The 17272-nt window shown below is 37.2% G+C and overlaps 1 protein-coding gene across 4 annotated transcripts; it reads right to left on the reverse strand.

Moving 5' to 3' along the window:
* Positions 1-465: 465 nt before the first annotated feature.
* On the reverse strand, positions 466-13603 carry HUA2 (Tudor/PWWP/MBT domain-containing protein). Of its 4 annotated transcripts, none has more exons than XR_013678297.1 (11): positions 13179-13603; positions 12265-12341; positions 10259-12184; positions 9624-10153; positions 9434-9546; positions 9151-9338; positions 8103-9070; positions 4903-4992; positions 4697-4812; positions 4446-4601; positions 466-689 (listed from the first exon to the last, which is right to left on the reverse strand). XR_013678297.1 is itself a non-coding variant. In XM_078983643.1 (10 exons), exons 1-9 carry the CDS (start codon positions 13290-13292, stop codon positions 4742-4744), a joined length of 4077 nt encoding a protein of 1358 aa, XP_078839769.1. In that variant the 5' UTR covers positions 13293-13603; the 3' UTR covers positions 4307-4601; positions 4697-4741. The 4 variants fall into 4 exon arrangements, 1 of the variants encoding a protein (XP_078839769.1); XR_013678299.1 differs by lacking the exon at positions 466-689 and adding an exon at positions 2751-2898; XR_013678298.1 differs by lacking the exon at positions 466-689 and adding an exon at positions 3720-3738.
* Positions 13604-17272: the final 3669 nt, after the last annotated feature.

A 17272-nucleotide genomic window follows, 5' to 3' on the forward strand; every position in this document is an offset into this window, starting at 1 on the left:
GTGATGTTATATTTGTACTTGATAAGTTTTCATGATATTTAATATGGAGTTTACAATCATTTTGTAGATTCTACTAAGTTGTGGCCTAAAGATCATGTAAGACGTAGATGTCATGTCACATTGTCACCCTTCATTACAGTGGCCTAAACATCATTTCTCCTGTCATTGGTCGTTTTTTAAGTCACTGAAACTTGTGTAACTGTTCATTCATTGTTGGTTGGCATTGCAGATTATTGGGCAATTGGGCACTTTTGAAGGTTCTTCATCTGGTGACCCATTATGTTGGTTATTAGCTATTGCTTCTCCTTATTTCAATATTTTGATATTGTCAGGAAAGTCTTGTATGATGTTGTCAGCCTTGCAGCACTAGAACCAAAAGCCATGTTTTTTTTATCAGATTCAAGCAATTGGTATTATGCATTCATAACCCGAGATTTCATATGTTTTAAGGCTTGAAGCATAGGATAGGAGTAATATGTTTCATTTTTTGCTAGTGTACCAATAGTAATAACATAACAGCTTCAATGTCCAGATGATATTTCCTTATTCTGTCACACTTGACATTTGGTAAGATTACAAGATGGGTTGCATTTGTTGGTGTTAAGTGAAGTCCCAAAAGATAATATCAAGAATGTAGGAAAGGTCAACTGCAGCATCTTTGTCAAATTCTGGTCATCATTTTTCAACACCTGCAAAGACTGACTGGTCATAAAAGTTGTCTATCTCAAGAAAGCTTCAATTGGATCATCATCATAATCCTCAACAGAAGAAACCAAAAAAGAGAAAGAAACATGTGGCTTGAGATATGTTTATTTCTTTTAACACTTTTGTTACTCCAAATTTTTTAAATTTTAGCCAGTATAAGATACACATATACTGGTGAATGTATAAAGAGTAAAAGTAAGTACTCTGACAACAATTTAGAGACTATAAGGGAGATTTTTTTAGTGATTAAGTTATAAAATAAGAGGCTGAAATCCTCTACCAACCAAATTAGTAAAACAGAAAATGGAAGATAACGAGTAAGTAGTAATGTAAACACAGAAGTTGCTCATGTGATGACAGTTTGGGATTTCTTTTTATAGCATACAGAAGCATTAATAATTTTAACTGCTATGGTTTTATTTTGGGCTACTTGCAACATACTTTACTCTCGATACCAATTTTGCCTACGTACTTCATTTTACGTATTATAGCAACCTATTTATATGTTTTTCCCCCATTATAGCAGTTGCACAACATACTCTTATTTCTTTAGTGAGAACAGCAATATACTTTATTTGTTACCCCAGAGTAGCGACATACTAATTATAACTTTTGCCCATAATAGCAACGTACCTGCATTTTGATACCAGCATGGAAAATGTGCTTCATTTGCTTACATTGGTAAAGATATGTAAGTAGGTTGCTATTCTAGGCAAGCAGTTGTAAGTATATTGTGCATTATTATTATGGATAAAGAAATTGGTATCATGGGTAAAAAGAGAAAGAATGTTGATTCGTGTGTAAGAATCTACTACACTGACCTTTTGTGTAATTCATTTTTGTCAGAAGCCTTTTTTTTTTTACTTGTATTGATTGTATGTGATTTTTGTTGCAGCATTGGGTTACATAATTAATTTTCAGGTTATGATTTGTGTTCAAAATAAATAAAGTATAAACAACGAAATAACGGACACTCGATGCCTACAACAATATCTGCGTCTGGTAGTTAAGTTACCTTGCTTTTAGATGCTCATAATTTGAAAAATAAAATACAAAAAAATCTGCCTGCCGTATTAACTTTTGTTCAACTGTTGATGTGATTAATTATATTTTATTGGGTGTACGTAAGAACGGGTTGAGTGAGTATTTATATTTTTTATTATCAAGACAAGAGGCCGATGGGTGCTTTAAAAACCTCAAACTACATAAAGAGTTGGTTTCATAGCCATCCAAATGTACAATATCACACCTTGTTTTTCTCTCAAAAAACTGTTGAGGTTTTTCTGTTTCAATTTCGTTTTTTCTCTTCTTTCCTTTACGTGAGGTAGTTAATTTTTTTTTGACTTTAGTCAAACCCACAAATATTTTTTCATTAGCTTTATTAAATAAGAATATATACATCACAAACCTTTTCACGTACATATATAATTTCAAGAGTAAATGATTAACCATATGTATAAGAGAAATGCTTTATAATATTTTTACTCAATACGACATATTTCAAAACAAATATTTTGTGACATTGATTTTTAAAGAACAAATATATTAAAAACTGAGATGAGATAATAGATATCTGGAACTTGAAATTAGCGTTCACATAAACGTTAGCGTATGTAATTATTATTAAAATAAAACATGATGGAAATATTATATAACTGCTAGAACGATTTTTATATTATTATTAAAAGTAAAGTAACCATTAAAAATAATATTTGAAATATTATTGAATGAAGTGGGTTAAAATCAGGTAACAAGATCTTACTTGTTTTATGTTTTGGAAAACAGATCGGTCTTGAATTTGTTGCCCCTTGTCCCAAGTAGGCACAAAAGAAAAGATGGAGCCGAATATATGTAATTTGGTCAGGTTTTTGATTTTTTGGTCCGATTCAGTTCCGGAAACAAGTTCGCCCCTAGAAGGGGGTGGGGAGTATTTGTACCAAACATGATTAAGAATGGGCTAAATTTAAACCTTGTTATATGACAGAGAATACCAGACACAAGTTAACAATAAATTACCATACTAAACAAAAACTACAGTGGAGGAGTGACTAAAATTTGATGTTAGAATAATTATAAAAAAACAAAAACAAAAACAAATCAGTTTGGAATTTGGAACCACATTCACAATCCGTTTATGTGCCCATTTCCACCTGGGGAAGCGTATATGTCAAGTGTTATAACACGTGTACCTACCTAAACACACACACACACACATACATTGGTGGGTGAGGGGGGTGGATGCTTGCGTTGATGTGTGTGTATAATCAAAAGTCTTATGCACACACAGACTAATGTGTATACAAATATATTTGTGTCTATGTATATATGTTTGTGTATACATATGTATATAAAGACATGTATACATCTACATACATATAGATACATCTAGGTGTGTATGTGTATGTGTGAAAAAATAAGCAAAGCAACTGAAAAATATAACAGTGCAGAATGGTCCTCCATCAGTAATTAGAAGAAACACCTAAAAGAATCCCACTTTATGATAGAAAGTAAAAACAAATCAATCTAATGAACAAAAGTAATGGAATGGGTCATTCAAAACACGTTTATTACGTGCCATTAAAAAACAAAATGACTTAACTTGATAAACTGATGATAAAAATAAAGATTCTAAAATCAAATAAAAAGTTAACATATATAAAATTTTCGTGTAGATTAAAATATATACCATATGTATTTCAAATAATCAATTTATCCCTTTGAAATAACTGTATGCAAAAATGAAAACTTAAATAGAATTAAATACCATGAAATCATAAAATAGAATTTTAATAAGAAAAACATTATTTGTTACTTTTGGAAATAACAAAAAATTTTGATTTAACTGAAGTCTTAAGCTTTGACAAATTTCATAAGCATCATTGTTATTGAAGATTACATAAATAGAAAAGTAATTTATAATATATCATTATATTCCCTCAAGGAATTTAAAAAAAAAACAGAGCTTGCCCATGGAATGAAAATTAGCCCACAAGAAAAGAATCACATTTCACAAGGAATACTTCCATCCCATTCCTACATAAATAGAAAATAACACTATACTGTATATTATTTTTGTATAAATATACAACTTAAACTAAACCATAAAAAGCAAAAAAAGATTTCAATGTAAAAAATTAGTCACGTTTTAGTGGGGTAAAAAAATCTTGAACTTCATGAAAAAATGCCTCATTAAAAAGAAAAAAATAAGTGTTCAATTATAACTTTCAATCCATTCCATGATGGGATGAAACCTTGCCTAAGGAATGAGAAATAACAATATGGAAGGAATCAGGAACTTATTTCATCTTAGTGGAATGAGCCATTCCATTACTGTCATACCAAAGACTAGCTAATTAAACAAAAAAATAATAACTTGCCTTTGATTACAAAACAAAGCATCATAATCCTTGTGCACAGGTGAAATGACAATGACCCATGTATGAACATCAATCAGTAAGTGGGAAAAGTCAAAGAGAGAGAATACAAAAAGATTTGAAATACACATTGGGGGCTAATGTTATTAACAAGTAAGAAAGGAGTTAAGAAGCAGAAGCAGAGCATAAGAATAGTGAATTTGTATTTGATCTGAGATGGCAAGGGATGTAGTAATATAAGTCTCTCATTTAGTTGTAAAGATAAATGACTTATATAGTAGTGAGTAGTAGTAAGTAGAGTATATCTTCTTCTAGTTTACATTAGTTGAATGAAGTAGTAGTATGAAATGAATGATGCGGGCTTACACTCGTTCGGGAAGCATTTGTCATGAGAAAACACTAGAAGAATATACAATCTGCAATGCCCTTCCTTCACAAATCACAACTCCCTCCCATCAAACAGAAAAAAGGCATCCATATCTTCCAATCTTTATGAGTCATGTCATGACAACCCACCTACAACTGGACACACAATGCAGCCAAAAAAGGTATAACTAAACTTTCAAAGTATTCCAAGTACCATTCTTGTTGTTTATTAGTTATTGCAAGGAGCTTACATTACATGTACGATGATGTATCCATGTCCTAGCTGCAGCTCTATCTTAAGGTGGCCTCCAAGAGTTGAGTGATGATATGTCAGGCCGACATGGCATCATCATGGAACCACTATGGCCTGAATGGAGTTAATAATAATATTAAGCACAAGTCAACCATCATCATCCATAAGATAAAGAATAAATATATGATTGCTTGCTTGAATCACCTGGAATTGGAGCTCCACCTGGAACCGTGGGTTGAAAACCAACATTATTTGCTGGGCCTGGGGGTCTCTCCATAGGTGCTCGAAAATAGCCTGACACACACCAAACCAATTACTCAATAATAACAACTTAAACTTTCAACTACCCCTAACATCTACTACAACTCTACATTAATAGTTGCCTAATATGTAAGCTTAATCTTCATGATGTGAATTAGCATTTCTTTTCATTAGGTGATTTTGGAGGTCTCAAGTGGAATGAACTTCTACTTTTGTAGATTGCAACTGCATTGACATGGTATAATGCAAACAAAATAAATAAATGTTCAGCCCATCAACTTGCGGATAAAACCCATAACTTTTATCACTCTTGCTAGTAGAGTTCATACAAAAACAGAAGAAGCATCTATAACAGAGCTTCTTCACCACTGATGAATAAAAATAGAAAATGAACATAGCAACAATGATTTTCTGATTGGTCATACCCAAGTTTCACAAGAGCTTGGTAAGCAGTCTATCAAACAACCCTTTAAAACTCAGCTTTCTTTCTTTCTTAGCCGTCCACTAATTCAACTAGATCAAGGCGTCTGAGTAGAAGTTAACAATTCGAACAACATTTTTCTAAGATTATTGAACTGAGTAGCAAGGCTGGAGATCGATACTCATATTAAAACATGAAGGGTTTTTTGCACTTCTGATGGTAAGACAAAAACAAAGATACTTGAATTGCAGATAAGAGGAAACGTAGCTGTAAAATTCTATTTATTTGATCATCAAGAATAACAGGTCACAACTCACAAGTGGGATGTGTATCCTATAGAGATCTTTATCTCAGCAACAAATGCTCCAAAAACCTATAAGTTGCCTTGGAATCAATAAAGTATCAGGTACTAAGAAAACATGTTGATAGTTATTAGGATGATCATTAGCAGGTTTGGTAGTAATTTGATTATTTCTCAGATACTCAAAGTGTTACCCAGAAATAGCATAAGACCTTATAGAAGGGTCATCTTCCATGTCACTTATCCCCTCTAATTCTCTCTGAGGATTTGAATTTACAAATAATCACGCAAACAAAATTAATGAAAGGGTTTTTTTGACCAATCTCCATTCTTGCTTTAAAAACTCTTTCCCAAGTAAGGAATCACTTTCCAGAAGGATATTTTCCTTTATGCAAATTGATAGAATTGGTTCATCCCTGCTCAACTGACTAGGAGATGAGTCGGATTTATACTTCTAAAATCAGGCATACCCCTTTCTATATGCATTGATGTCAGGTGTAAAACTCTAGAATCCCCCATTGTAACGGTAAGCTTATTTATTATGTCTGTCGTTTTGATCATCCTGACCTCTTCTTCAAAATGGTGGCTGTTATCTCTGACTTTCATTTTTCTTATCCAATACATTACCCTTCACTATATTGGTATAAGATCCAGATTAGAACCTTATAGAAAAAGTCTGCTCTGTACTCTTCTCACCAATTATTACCTTCTTTATAAGATTCTACATCAAACTCCGTAACAATACAAGTACAAGTAAAAGAAAAAAGAAGTTTTCTCAGAGAAGATAAAATGATAAATCAAAGTGATTAAAAGCACTGTGCTAGTCAGAGGGCACACATGACACACCTAGTGCCTGGTTTATCTTACAAACAAAACCACAACATCAAGGTGCAGACTTTTTAAGTCCTGCGATTAGGATTCCTATTCTGTACTTCTCAGTGTCCTTTTTCTCCTCTAATAATAATAAGCTAAATACCTAAGTGGTCAGTCTAAGCCTTCTCATATGCAATAGTGACTAATCAACTTACAACGAAGATAACTTCTTTTAACTGAAGTACCAGGGAACACACATTCAATTTGTATATGCATTACAGCGATAGACACCTAACTCCATGTGTGATAAAATCAACAATTACATACAGAAGTAAGTGTTGGAATCAAAACTACCCCTGGTTTCCCAGCTACACTTGTTCGGTAATCATGGTTTTCTTTTATGTGGACTTAGCTGACAAATAAGATGCCAACAGAAATGCACCATTATCCCCTACGAGATGTTTATTGTGCATACCATACTTTTGATTTTAATTCGTTATAAGATTGACAGTTGCATAACACCACCTCACAAATTGCAATACTCATGTGTATGCACCAAGAAACTACATAATACCGGTAATTTTGGCCTTTGCCTAAACACTATTGGAGTTACAAAGCTATAAAGTATCCCAGGTCTCTTAGCATCCCCATAGATCACTAAAGTTCAACAGAAAATTCAATGATCCTATAAGCTTGTCTATTATAGTCCTCAACTCATTAGCAAGATCATAGCAGCTATAACTCATTTATTATAGAAACAGCTCATTCAAAGAAAAGAGTATTGGTGGTAGCTCTTATATTCTTGAGGGCTTCAGTTGCCACTTGTATATGTCTTCTTGCAAGTTAGCAGAATAAAACTTTATGCGACTACACCAATCGCTGTCATCTACTCTTCTCTTTCTTTTTATATCCTTTTTGATTTCCATCAATCATTTTGATATTCACATGTCATCAAAGCTCAAGATTCATAAGGTCATATGTACCAAGTCTCATAGCCTGTAGTTGTTGCACCCAGTATGTGGCAAGTATAATTTGCACCCTTCAGAATTTTGCAGGGGTCTCCAAGTGCAATTGTAAGAAGATAGTAGGGACAGCAGTCAAACTTTGACATCAGAATGTTCTTCACCATAAAATTTGAGGATCATCCTACCTTGCTGTTGTAATTTACCTTTTCTATCATTACCTACGGATTTGATCCAAAAATATTATTTTATGCGCCACAAACTTAACTATCAAAATTCTTTCAACAGCAGCCAGGTTCTACCAATCAACTCATAGAGTCATACATTCAGATTATAATTATGGAACAAAGATACATCACTTAAGTGATCCAACTCTGCCTTATGTTGCCCACTATGATCCATTCACCATTTCAAAAACTAGAAGATACATATTCAGATATCATGGGAATTTCTTAATGCTATATCAGAGGCATACATGTTCTAGAAAAATGTGTAAATCTAGTCACCATTACCCACACAAGATCCATAATACAATGAGGGCAGTATATACTGAAAGCACATCGCTGAACATCAACTAAAGCACAGCAAAGGTAAACCTCATTTATGCACTAGCTACACAAAGATGTTAAAAAGCAAAGTTACATACCTTCCTGAGCAAAAGGAGGACCCGAGGATAGTGAAATCCTCCATGCACCACGCTGATTATCAGTGCTGAACTCATTTGAAGGCGGTCTCCATTGTTCATCAGCACCATATCTCCTCGGGGCTTCAGGAGGTTTTGTTAATCCATAAAGAGGTGGGTATGGATGCTGCAGCATTCCAGGCTTGGGATATTGAAATTGACCAGCAGCATTCTGAGGCAACATGGGAGGTTGAAACGCTCTTGGAGGCAAAGCTACATTAGCAGTCTGAAGCTGCTGGTTTGATTGAGAAGCCTGAGGATTTGTATATGTTTCATGTACATACTCTACACGTGAACTGGAGGCTACAGCTGGCACAAAGGGAAACATTTCACCTCGGACAGCAGCATCAACATGAGCTCCGAGACGAGCCCCAAACGATGGCTGAGGAAACGGCGCTTGTGGTGGGGGAAGAGGATATGCTTGTGAAGGAGGTGGGGGTGGAGGAGGCGGGGGTGGGGGTGGTGATGGAGGCGAAGGGGAGGATGGAGGCGGTGGCACCATGGGTGACAGAGGTGGTGGTGGCGAAGAAGGCAAGGGGGGAGTGGGAGGGGGAGAATCAGGAGGCAGCGGTGGGGAGCCCTCACGAAAAGGGGACACCTCATTGGAATTATTTGAGGCTGCATCCATTGTCCTGTCTGAGCCACCTTCCTCCTGTTGAACAGCCTTGTAACCACCACCTGTCATGAATTTATCATCTTTCGGATGTCCAGATACATCTTCCATTTCAAGTTCGCCATCCACATCCTCCAAGATACAGTGGCGTCTGTCATTTGGGGTTACTGAACATGTTTCAAGTTCCCCTGTGCCCGGGCTTACCACTGGTGTTGATTTATCGGTGCTTTCTTTATGTGAAAAGTTTAAAATATCATCGTCGTCGTCCTCTTCAAAGACATTCGTCGACAGAAAACCAGGCAATTGAAACGTCGCATTGCTGAAAAAGTCAGATAATTTATATAAACTTCTTGAAATGCTTCAACTCTTGAAGATAAAGTTAAAAGAATTCTTTCACACCTCCCATATTCATCAACAAGCATGCCCTCCATCTCCCTAATCGGATCATCCACAGCCCGTTCAGATCGAGACGGACGCTTGGAGAAGAAACCAGCAGAAGCATCATCATTTGAAGCTCCAATGTCCTCTATGTAGCTTCGAAGTAAAGTATCAGGTAAAATTTTCCTTTCAAGCCACAATTTTAGAACCTATAAAATAAACATCAACTCAATGTCTGTTGAGAAAAAACAAAAAATCACGACCCAATTTGTAGAAATCTGCAAGAAAGAAAGAAAACAATCACCTTAAGGCATTGACGACGATTCTCGCGAGCACTGGCACCTGGTGGAGCAGCAGCTCCTAAAAGACGTGGCAATGCTGCTTGAACAGTAGGAATATAAGAGGCTCCAGCAATGCCTGAAGCAACATCACAAGCAAAGAGCACAAAATCAGATAAAAACAGAAACATACGAGAGGATGATCTTTTTATATACCTTTCTGTGAATGTGAGCACTGAGTAATGGAATCCACCAAAAAGAAGAGATCCACTCTTCGATGAAAGCTGGATTCATTTTCCAACTTGCGAGTAAGAAGTTCCACAACCTCATTGGCAATGCCATGTTTTGCACAGTCAATTGCATGGCGTGTTGCACGGCCAATGCTTTCTTTTGTTCTTGATAGTGTTTCTATCATTCCTTCAAAAGCATCACGGGCAACAGCTGCCTCGGTTCCACCACTAAGAGACCCCCGATGTCCTGAACTTGTCCTTGTCTCCTCAAACTCTGCAGAATCCGGCTGATCATCCGGTTGAACCACAATTCCAGGCCCTGGTGGGATGGGCTGAACACCAGAAACAGAACCAGGACTCCTCACACTTGCTTCCGTGGTTGCAACATGTGTATAATTAAGACCATCGTGCCCATGGTTTTGTGATTGAGCTTGTTTCCTTTTTGCCTGGGCAACTGCAATCAGATGCTTCATGGACTTACTTGATTCTGCACTTCTTGAATCACCAAATTCCAACCTGTGTTACAATAACATTTAGCACATAGAAAATATAATAATAATAATAATAATAATAATAATAATAATCATAATAACAGAGCCACATTCAGTATTTCTAGCACACCTTTCGCTAGATAGCAAGTTGCTATCATTAGGTTTCCTCAAAACAGCTGCAGAATCAGTCACCCGTGAAGTTGATTTTCGGTTAGATTTCTGCTTCTCACCGGAAACAACAGGCCTACTTCTCTCATTTACTGCATTATTCTGAGAACGATCAGAAATCCCACTTGAAGCCTTAAAAGGCCCTGCTTGAACTTTCTTGTTTTGAGGAACATTTCCAGAAACCTTGCCTAAGGACTTGTTTGCTTTCAGAGATTCTACCATAGGCGATTTCATAGGAGAGGCCAAGGACTTGCTTCTTTTAAGAGAGTCTACCATAGGCGACTTGACAGGAGAGACCACGGACTTGCTTGTTTTAAGAGATTCTACCATGGGCGACTTGACTGGAGAGACCAAGGACTTGGTTGCTTTTAGAGATTCTACCATCGGCGACTTGACAGGAGAGACCAAAACCTTTAGAGCCTCTTCAGATGGTTTCTTTTCAGATTCTGCTTTCTCAGGAGTATGACGGAACTGCCCCTCAACTATTCCTGTATTATGTTGCAGAGAAGTAGGTGACAAAAGCTTTAAGTTTTTGACAATAGGAGGATCTTGAATAGCTTCAGTCATTGCAGCAACTTCATCAACAGGTACTGGAATATGTGAGACTCCATCAACTCCTTTAGTTGACCTTCCATGCACAGGCGTCTTTGGCTCATCTTCATCATCATCAAAGATGCGCACAGCTCTCCTCTTCAAGGAAACTTGAGTCGAAACAGGTTTAGCAGCATCAGAACTTTCCCCCTTTCTAGGTGTAGAGTTTTCAGCACCAGACATGGACTCCACCACCTGCTTACGGCGTTTTGTAGGTGGTAGAACATCTTCATCACCATCAACTCCATTTGTCTGCCCCTTGGATGCCAAACGGTTTTTCATTTTCAAACTAGGTGTTGACTTTTTGACTTCTTCATTGCCTCCTTTGCCAGAAAGGTCGTTTTTCCTGTATGTTTGAGACTTCTTTGGGGTTTCATCCGTGCACTTGGACCTTTTTGTAGGATGCAAAACTCCATTATTAACAAGATTATCTTTCCCTCCCCCAGGCTCAGACTTGATTTTCCTTCCAGTAAGTTCAGTGTTGTTTCGCTCTATAGGTTCTCCTTCAACATCCTTTGATATATTATTAGCCACCCCAAGATTTGTTTTGACTTTAAATACTTTTTTTGTTTTTTTAATGTTATCACCAAATTCTGGGTTTTCTTCATTCTTGATCCCATGCGAGGAAATTCTCCGTATTGAGTTCTCAGTGACAGTGGATTCAAGATGACTGGTCTGAACAGAGGAACTGACACCTGCTGGACTATTCATTTTGTTTATTCCATCATCATCATCATCATCATCATCATCGTGTTTTTTCTTTGGAGCTCTTTCAATCCTATTCGACTTCTGCCCATTTGTTTCTACCTTCAGTCCAGATGTTGGATTTTTACTATGACTAGACGTGGATGTACTCTCCTTCTTGGGTGAAGTTACCTCATCATTGCAAAGTTCAATTCTTCTTTTGGTGGAAACAGCAGATGGAGAACAATCATTAACATTAGGTGAGACACTAGGCTTCACATCCTCATATTCCATTTCCCTGTTTATATGAGAGCACCGTTCTAATCCAGGGGCATGATTTGCAGTATCATTAAAAGATGTTTCGCCATTGGGTCCATCACCAGTCATTCCATCATCTACCATCTCTGTAGAATTGGTATCAGGCTGAAAACTCTGTCCATCATTATCTTCTTTTATAGAATCTGAACTCTTATTCTGCGAATCTTCAAATATGCTACAAATTTCCTTCACGGCTTGGGAAAAGTATTTGACTGTTTTTCCTTTACATCTATCCAGTAATTTGCTTTTTGACTCGCTGGTGAATGGTTGAATATCGATTGGAGCTACAAAAGCTCTGCAATAGAGAAACATTTGGATAAATATTACACTTTTTAGGGTGATAATTGCAAATAGTTCAAAGTAACAATAGCTTACATTTCTTCGGTACCAAAGAACTGTACAAAATATTTCTTCGGATCAGGAGCTCGTTTCCAATCTTCAGGTCTGCTGATCTGCATAAAGAGGGGGACACAAGAAAAAGAAAGGCTTTAAGAAGCCTGCTAACAGAAGTTTATCTATACACCATGTGGCAACTGACACAATGATGTAAGCTGCACAACATGAAGCATAAACCCCACAAATGTACATTAATCTTCTCAGAATTTCATTTCAAGATTTGATAACTTAACCAATGTTGGTGCAATATTAGAGTCCTCAAGATATTAGACCCTCGAGGGAACATGGCACATGACTCGCATCAAAACACATCCAAGAGGCATCTTTAGACAATTTTCCATAATAACATCACCCAAGCAGAACGTTTAAATGGGTACTTCAATTCAAGTGGCTTCTAGGATGAGAATGAGTACTAGTCTAGTTCAGCAGATGTGGTTGATACACCAATAAGCCAAGTTAAACTGGAAAACGAAATAAAGATCCTAAATCAAAATTGCGTGCATATTATGACCAATCCAATCGTTACATACTTACATCAGTTAGAAGCTAGAAAACTAAAGCGGCCTAAGTTGAATTAGGGATATTGACGCGATCGACAAAAAGCAGTTAACTGAACGACAACGGCTTAGCTAACCACCAAAATAAAATCCAGAAGTATACCACCCTCCACAGCCTACGAGATATTAGAAGAGTAATTCAAGTGGTAAATTAACAAGTCTCAATAAGAGATTAAATTCAACATAACAAATTAATAGAGAAGCGATCACATCTTAACTAAGGGAGAGACGTAAAAGTTCCTTTCTTCAAACAAAACTAAAACAAGAGCAGCAATACATGAAATTGAATCGAATTATAGCCAATGCATCATGTTTAATCATCATTGTTAATCTAACCTTGGCAGGCCATGCAGGAAAACCCTTGACCTTAGCGAGAACAAGATCGCCCAAATTTAACTGACTCTTTGTTTTGGCTCCTTTTGCTCCTCCACGTTTCCGCCCAGGAGCCATAGGGCGTCCTACGCTTAAAAAGCCCTAACAGAGAAGAGAGAAACAAAGACGCGCAACGTTTTTCGAATGACTGATCGGAAACCTAACTAATCGGTATAAAACCAAAACCCTGGTTGCGGAGGGGTGAGCGGAGGCTCATCAAGGGAGGACGTAAGGGGATCGGAGACGGAGACACCGGTGAAAACTATGAAGGGAGGATAAAACGGCTGTTGCCTGTGTCTCGGAAGATTCCGTAGCCGGAAGGACAGGGGATTTTGTTGAGGCGGTGGATGAAAGAGAGCGAGTTGGGGTGGGGGTGGGGTGATAAAAGAGTATTTTGTGAAGTAAATACCTGTATGTATGTATTCATAAATATTACAATGCTAATACGTCATATAGGATCTTATATCAAATGAAATATTGGTTAAAATCGTAACATGAAGGAAAAAAAAATCAATGATCCAGATTTCATATGCCCTTGGATATATCATTATTATTATTATTATTGATTTTTTATGAATATATATTATGTGTGTATGTATGTATGTCTTATTTCCTAACATGAGTGTATTTGTTCTTAGGCAATATTTCATAGCTAGCATCATGAAAATCTATGATTCACTTATAGAACTTACCATGGAAAGTGTGTAACGGTTTTATATTTAGCAGTCATGACCCGAAAAACATGTTTATTTCTATAATAAAGCAAGTCGATGAGCTAAGATATATCTTTTTCAGTTATTATACGTGAATGGTGGCGGTTATTTTGTATTTTTTCACGTTCTTTATGGTATAGTAATCAAATGAACTAAGATATGACTTTCCGTTATTATATGTGAATGGTAGCAGTTATTTTGCGTTCCTTCATGTTATCACGATGTTTAACCGTCTATTTTATGTTTTTGTTATTTGTATTTATCTATTTATTATTGTGGTTATGTGCATGGGTAATTGAGTTTATTAGTCTTCGATAACTCCACTCTCAAATAATGGCGGCGAGGGAGGTAAGCGCGAAACATATTCAACAATATTCAAATTAATTATTAGATTTAAATATTCAGATTTATCCAGTTAAAATAATACTTTACAATAGAGGTTTATCTGTAACATCACAATGATGAGGTATTTTTATTTTGGCCTTATGATTTATTTATGTTGCAATTTAGACCCTAAGTAAAAGAAAGAGTGCAATAAGGGCCATATTGACATTTTCGTAATTTTGGGTTCTCATGGAGTATGTCATGCGTACGTGTGTACGCTTAGCGTACTAGGGCCCTAGTACGCTACGTGTACATCTGTACACAGGGCGTATGTGCTAGTCATGCAAACCCTAATTTTAGGGTGTGGCTCATATTTAAACCCCATTATAGCATCATTCTCCCTCACCTCATCAGCCTCCATCCTCTTAGAACGTTCTTAAAACCTAATCCATATTGTGAAGCATTTCCAAGCTTGAGTGTGGGTGTTTTGTGCCTTTAAAGAATAAGGAAATGAGTGGAGACCATCTTGGAGGAGTGAAGCTCTTTAGATCCAGAATCTCACCACCTTTGGCATCATTTGGAGGTATAAAGTTCTAAACTTGGTGAAGTTTCATTTAGATCTTGTGTTGGGTTGTTTTTGGTTCCTTTTTGTCCCAAATGTGGTGATTCATGAACATATCATGTTCTTGACCCATTAAGTTGTCCTTGTAGACTTTATAAGGGTCTTAAGTCATAAAAATGGGATCTAAGTGGTTGGTTTTGCTCTATGCATCATTTAGAGGGTCTTGATGGATTAAAAAGTTGAGTTAAGCTCTTAATGGACATGTAAAGTCATAAAGTTGGAAACTTTATGAATCTAGAGGGTATTGTAGCATTGGATATGAAAGTTGGATGTAAGAGCTTATGGCATTAAGCACTTAATGAGGTCTGGTAGATCTGGGCATATATCTTGCGTAATTTGAGTACGCATCACGTACGTGGTCAAAGCCCTCGATAGCGGTCAGCGATGGAGTACGCCCTGCGTACCCTAGGAGCACGCCCCATGTACATCTTCTATGTCAACTCGGTTGAGTATACTCGACTAGCTTGACCCGGATGGGTTGACTCAATTGACTTATGGATTTTTGACCAGTTTGACATTGGACCTTGACTTTTGTTGACTCCAAGTACATTGGACCCAAGAAGCAGGACAAGTTGGACCCCAGGTACATTGGACCTTTCAGGGATATATAGGCCGGGTGGGCAAGGTGGCGTACAAGCTGGATCTGCCAGCCGAACTCAGTCAGATCCACAACATTTTCCACGTCTCCCAACTGCGGAAGTGCCTGGTGGATGACTCGGTAGTGGTGCCCCTGGATGATATCCAGGTTGACGATAACCTTAATTACATTGAGCGGCTTGTGGAAATTCCCGATTGGAAGTCGAAGGATCTAAGGAACAAGAAGGTCGAGCTGGTGAAGGTGCAATGGCAACACCAAAAGGGCTCAGAGTGGACGAGGGAGCCGGTGGACGAGATGATGGAGCATTACCCAGAGCTTTTCCAGGAGCGAGCAGCAGACTTCGAGGACGCAGTCTAATATAAATGGGGGAGATTCGTAGCACCTGGTTCTTGGTATGTATCTCATTCAAGTATTTTTTTCACATTTTGGCATAGACTCGGCGAGTTGAAGGCCCAACTCGTTAAGTAGAAGCGACTTGGACCCGACGGATAAGTGGCGGACTCGTCGAGTCGGCAGCAAGACTCGACGAGTAGACCCTGTCAGGATAAAACCCTAATCTGAGGGTTTGCACCCTATTTAAACTACCTTATACAGCCTCCATCGTCCCCTATGCTCTCAGAACACCTCACATTAAACCCTAATAGTCTTTGGTGAAGATCTAAGGCTTTTTGGTGATTCTTGGTGGTTTGTGATGAGTTTTGAGCATTCAAACACTCATGTGGTGTACATGCAACCCTAGAAACATTGGATCTATGTTTGACTAAGATACATGAAAATAATTATTTTCCCAAGGTTCTTATCCTAACTAGCATGGCATGGGGTCCTTGAATCAAATAAAGATAGTAGAACTACTTACTTTGTAGTAGTTGTTGATTGCTTGGAGTTTGAGAGCCTAGCACTAGTAGTGTGGATGCCTCAAATAGAAGTCACAAATCACCACAAAATAGGAAACTTGAGAGAATAGTCACAACCTTTCTTGAAATCGGCCCTCTTAGTATACTCACCACAACTAGTGTGATTTCAAGAACCAAAGCCTCCTTTATATAGTGTGGTGGATTAGGGTTACATCCAGGTAAACCCTAATACCCATGTCTTTTCATTGCCATGAGATCCATGGGTTAAATCTCCATGGAGTATCCACAGACTTTCCATGCAAGCCTAGCCCATTCCAAATAAGCATTAGCCCACACTATATAAATACAAGCGCCCATATTTAATTAGTCATACTTTTGATCTCTGAATTAATTCTAAATTAATTATAGATCAATACTAATTAAATAATACGATTTTATATAATATATTAGAACTTATAATATATTAATAAATCATAACTTATACTATTCTCAAAAGATTATCCATAAATTGTTCGGGTAAAGTGTAACCCAAATGGACCATGCTGGGTCGGGTCAAGTACATACCAAATATAGTTATGGACTTAGACACTATATCCAACAGTCTCTCACTTGGATAAGTCTAATAACTATAGTTGCAAGTATAACTTCAGGAACCGATCAACAATCGTAGCTCTTAAAACCCTGTTGAAATATGAAGCGCCATTTAGATAAGTGATCATATAATCCTCCGTTCTAGATATCATCCGGACAAATACATGGAACATGGTCTTGCTTATTGTCCAACATTTGTTTCCTGATTTCCGATTTGTTTGACATAGAACTTAACTGAACACATCAATTTAGTTCTGACTGGGCCCCATACATAGGTCAAAACAAAATCATCAAGGGGCCCAGATATCGCTTCTAATCCTAGAAGGAACAAATAAACTTCGACTCATATGTTTGCT

The sequence above is a fragment of the Lactuca saligna genome, chromosome 3, assembly GCF_052625555.1.
Source record: "Lactuca saligna cultivar CGN05327 chromosome 3, ASM5262555v1, whole genome shotgun sequence".
In the NCBI taxonomy this organism is placed as follows: domain Eukaryota; kingdom Viridiplantae; phylum Streptophyta; class Magnoliopsida; order Asterales; family Asteraceae; genus Lactuca; species Lactuca saligna.

Bases quoted from the DNA above. Each gene is read 5' to 3' on its own strand.
- HUA2 (XM_078983643.1), bottom strand. From the start codon at position 13,292: ATGGCTCCTGGGCGGAAACGTGGAGGAGCAAAAGGAGCCAAAACAAAG. The intron at 9,547-9,623 runs GTATATAAAAAG...ATGTTGCTTCAG, and splicing joins GTGCTCACATTCACAGAAAG to GCATTGCTGGAGCCTCTTAT. The intron at 4,813-4,902 runs GTGATTCAAGCA...AACTCCATTCAG, and splicing joins AGGTGGAGCTCCAATTCCAG to GCCATAGTGGTTCCATGATG.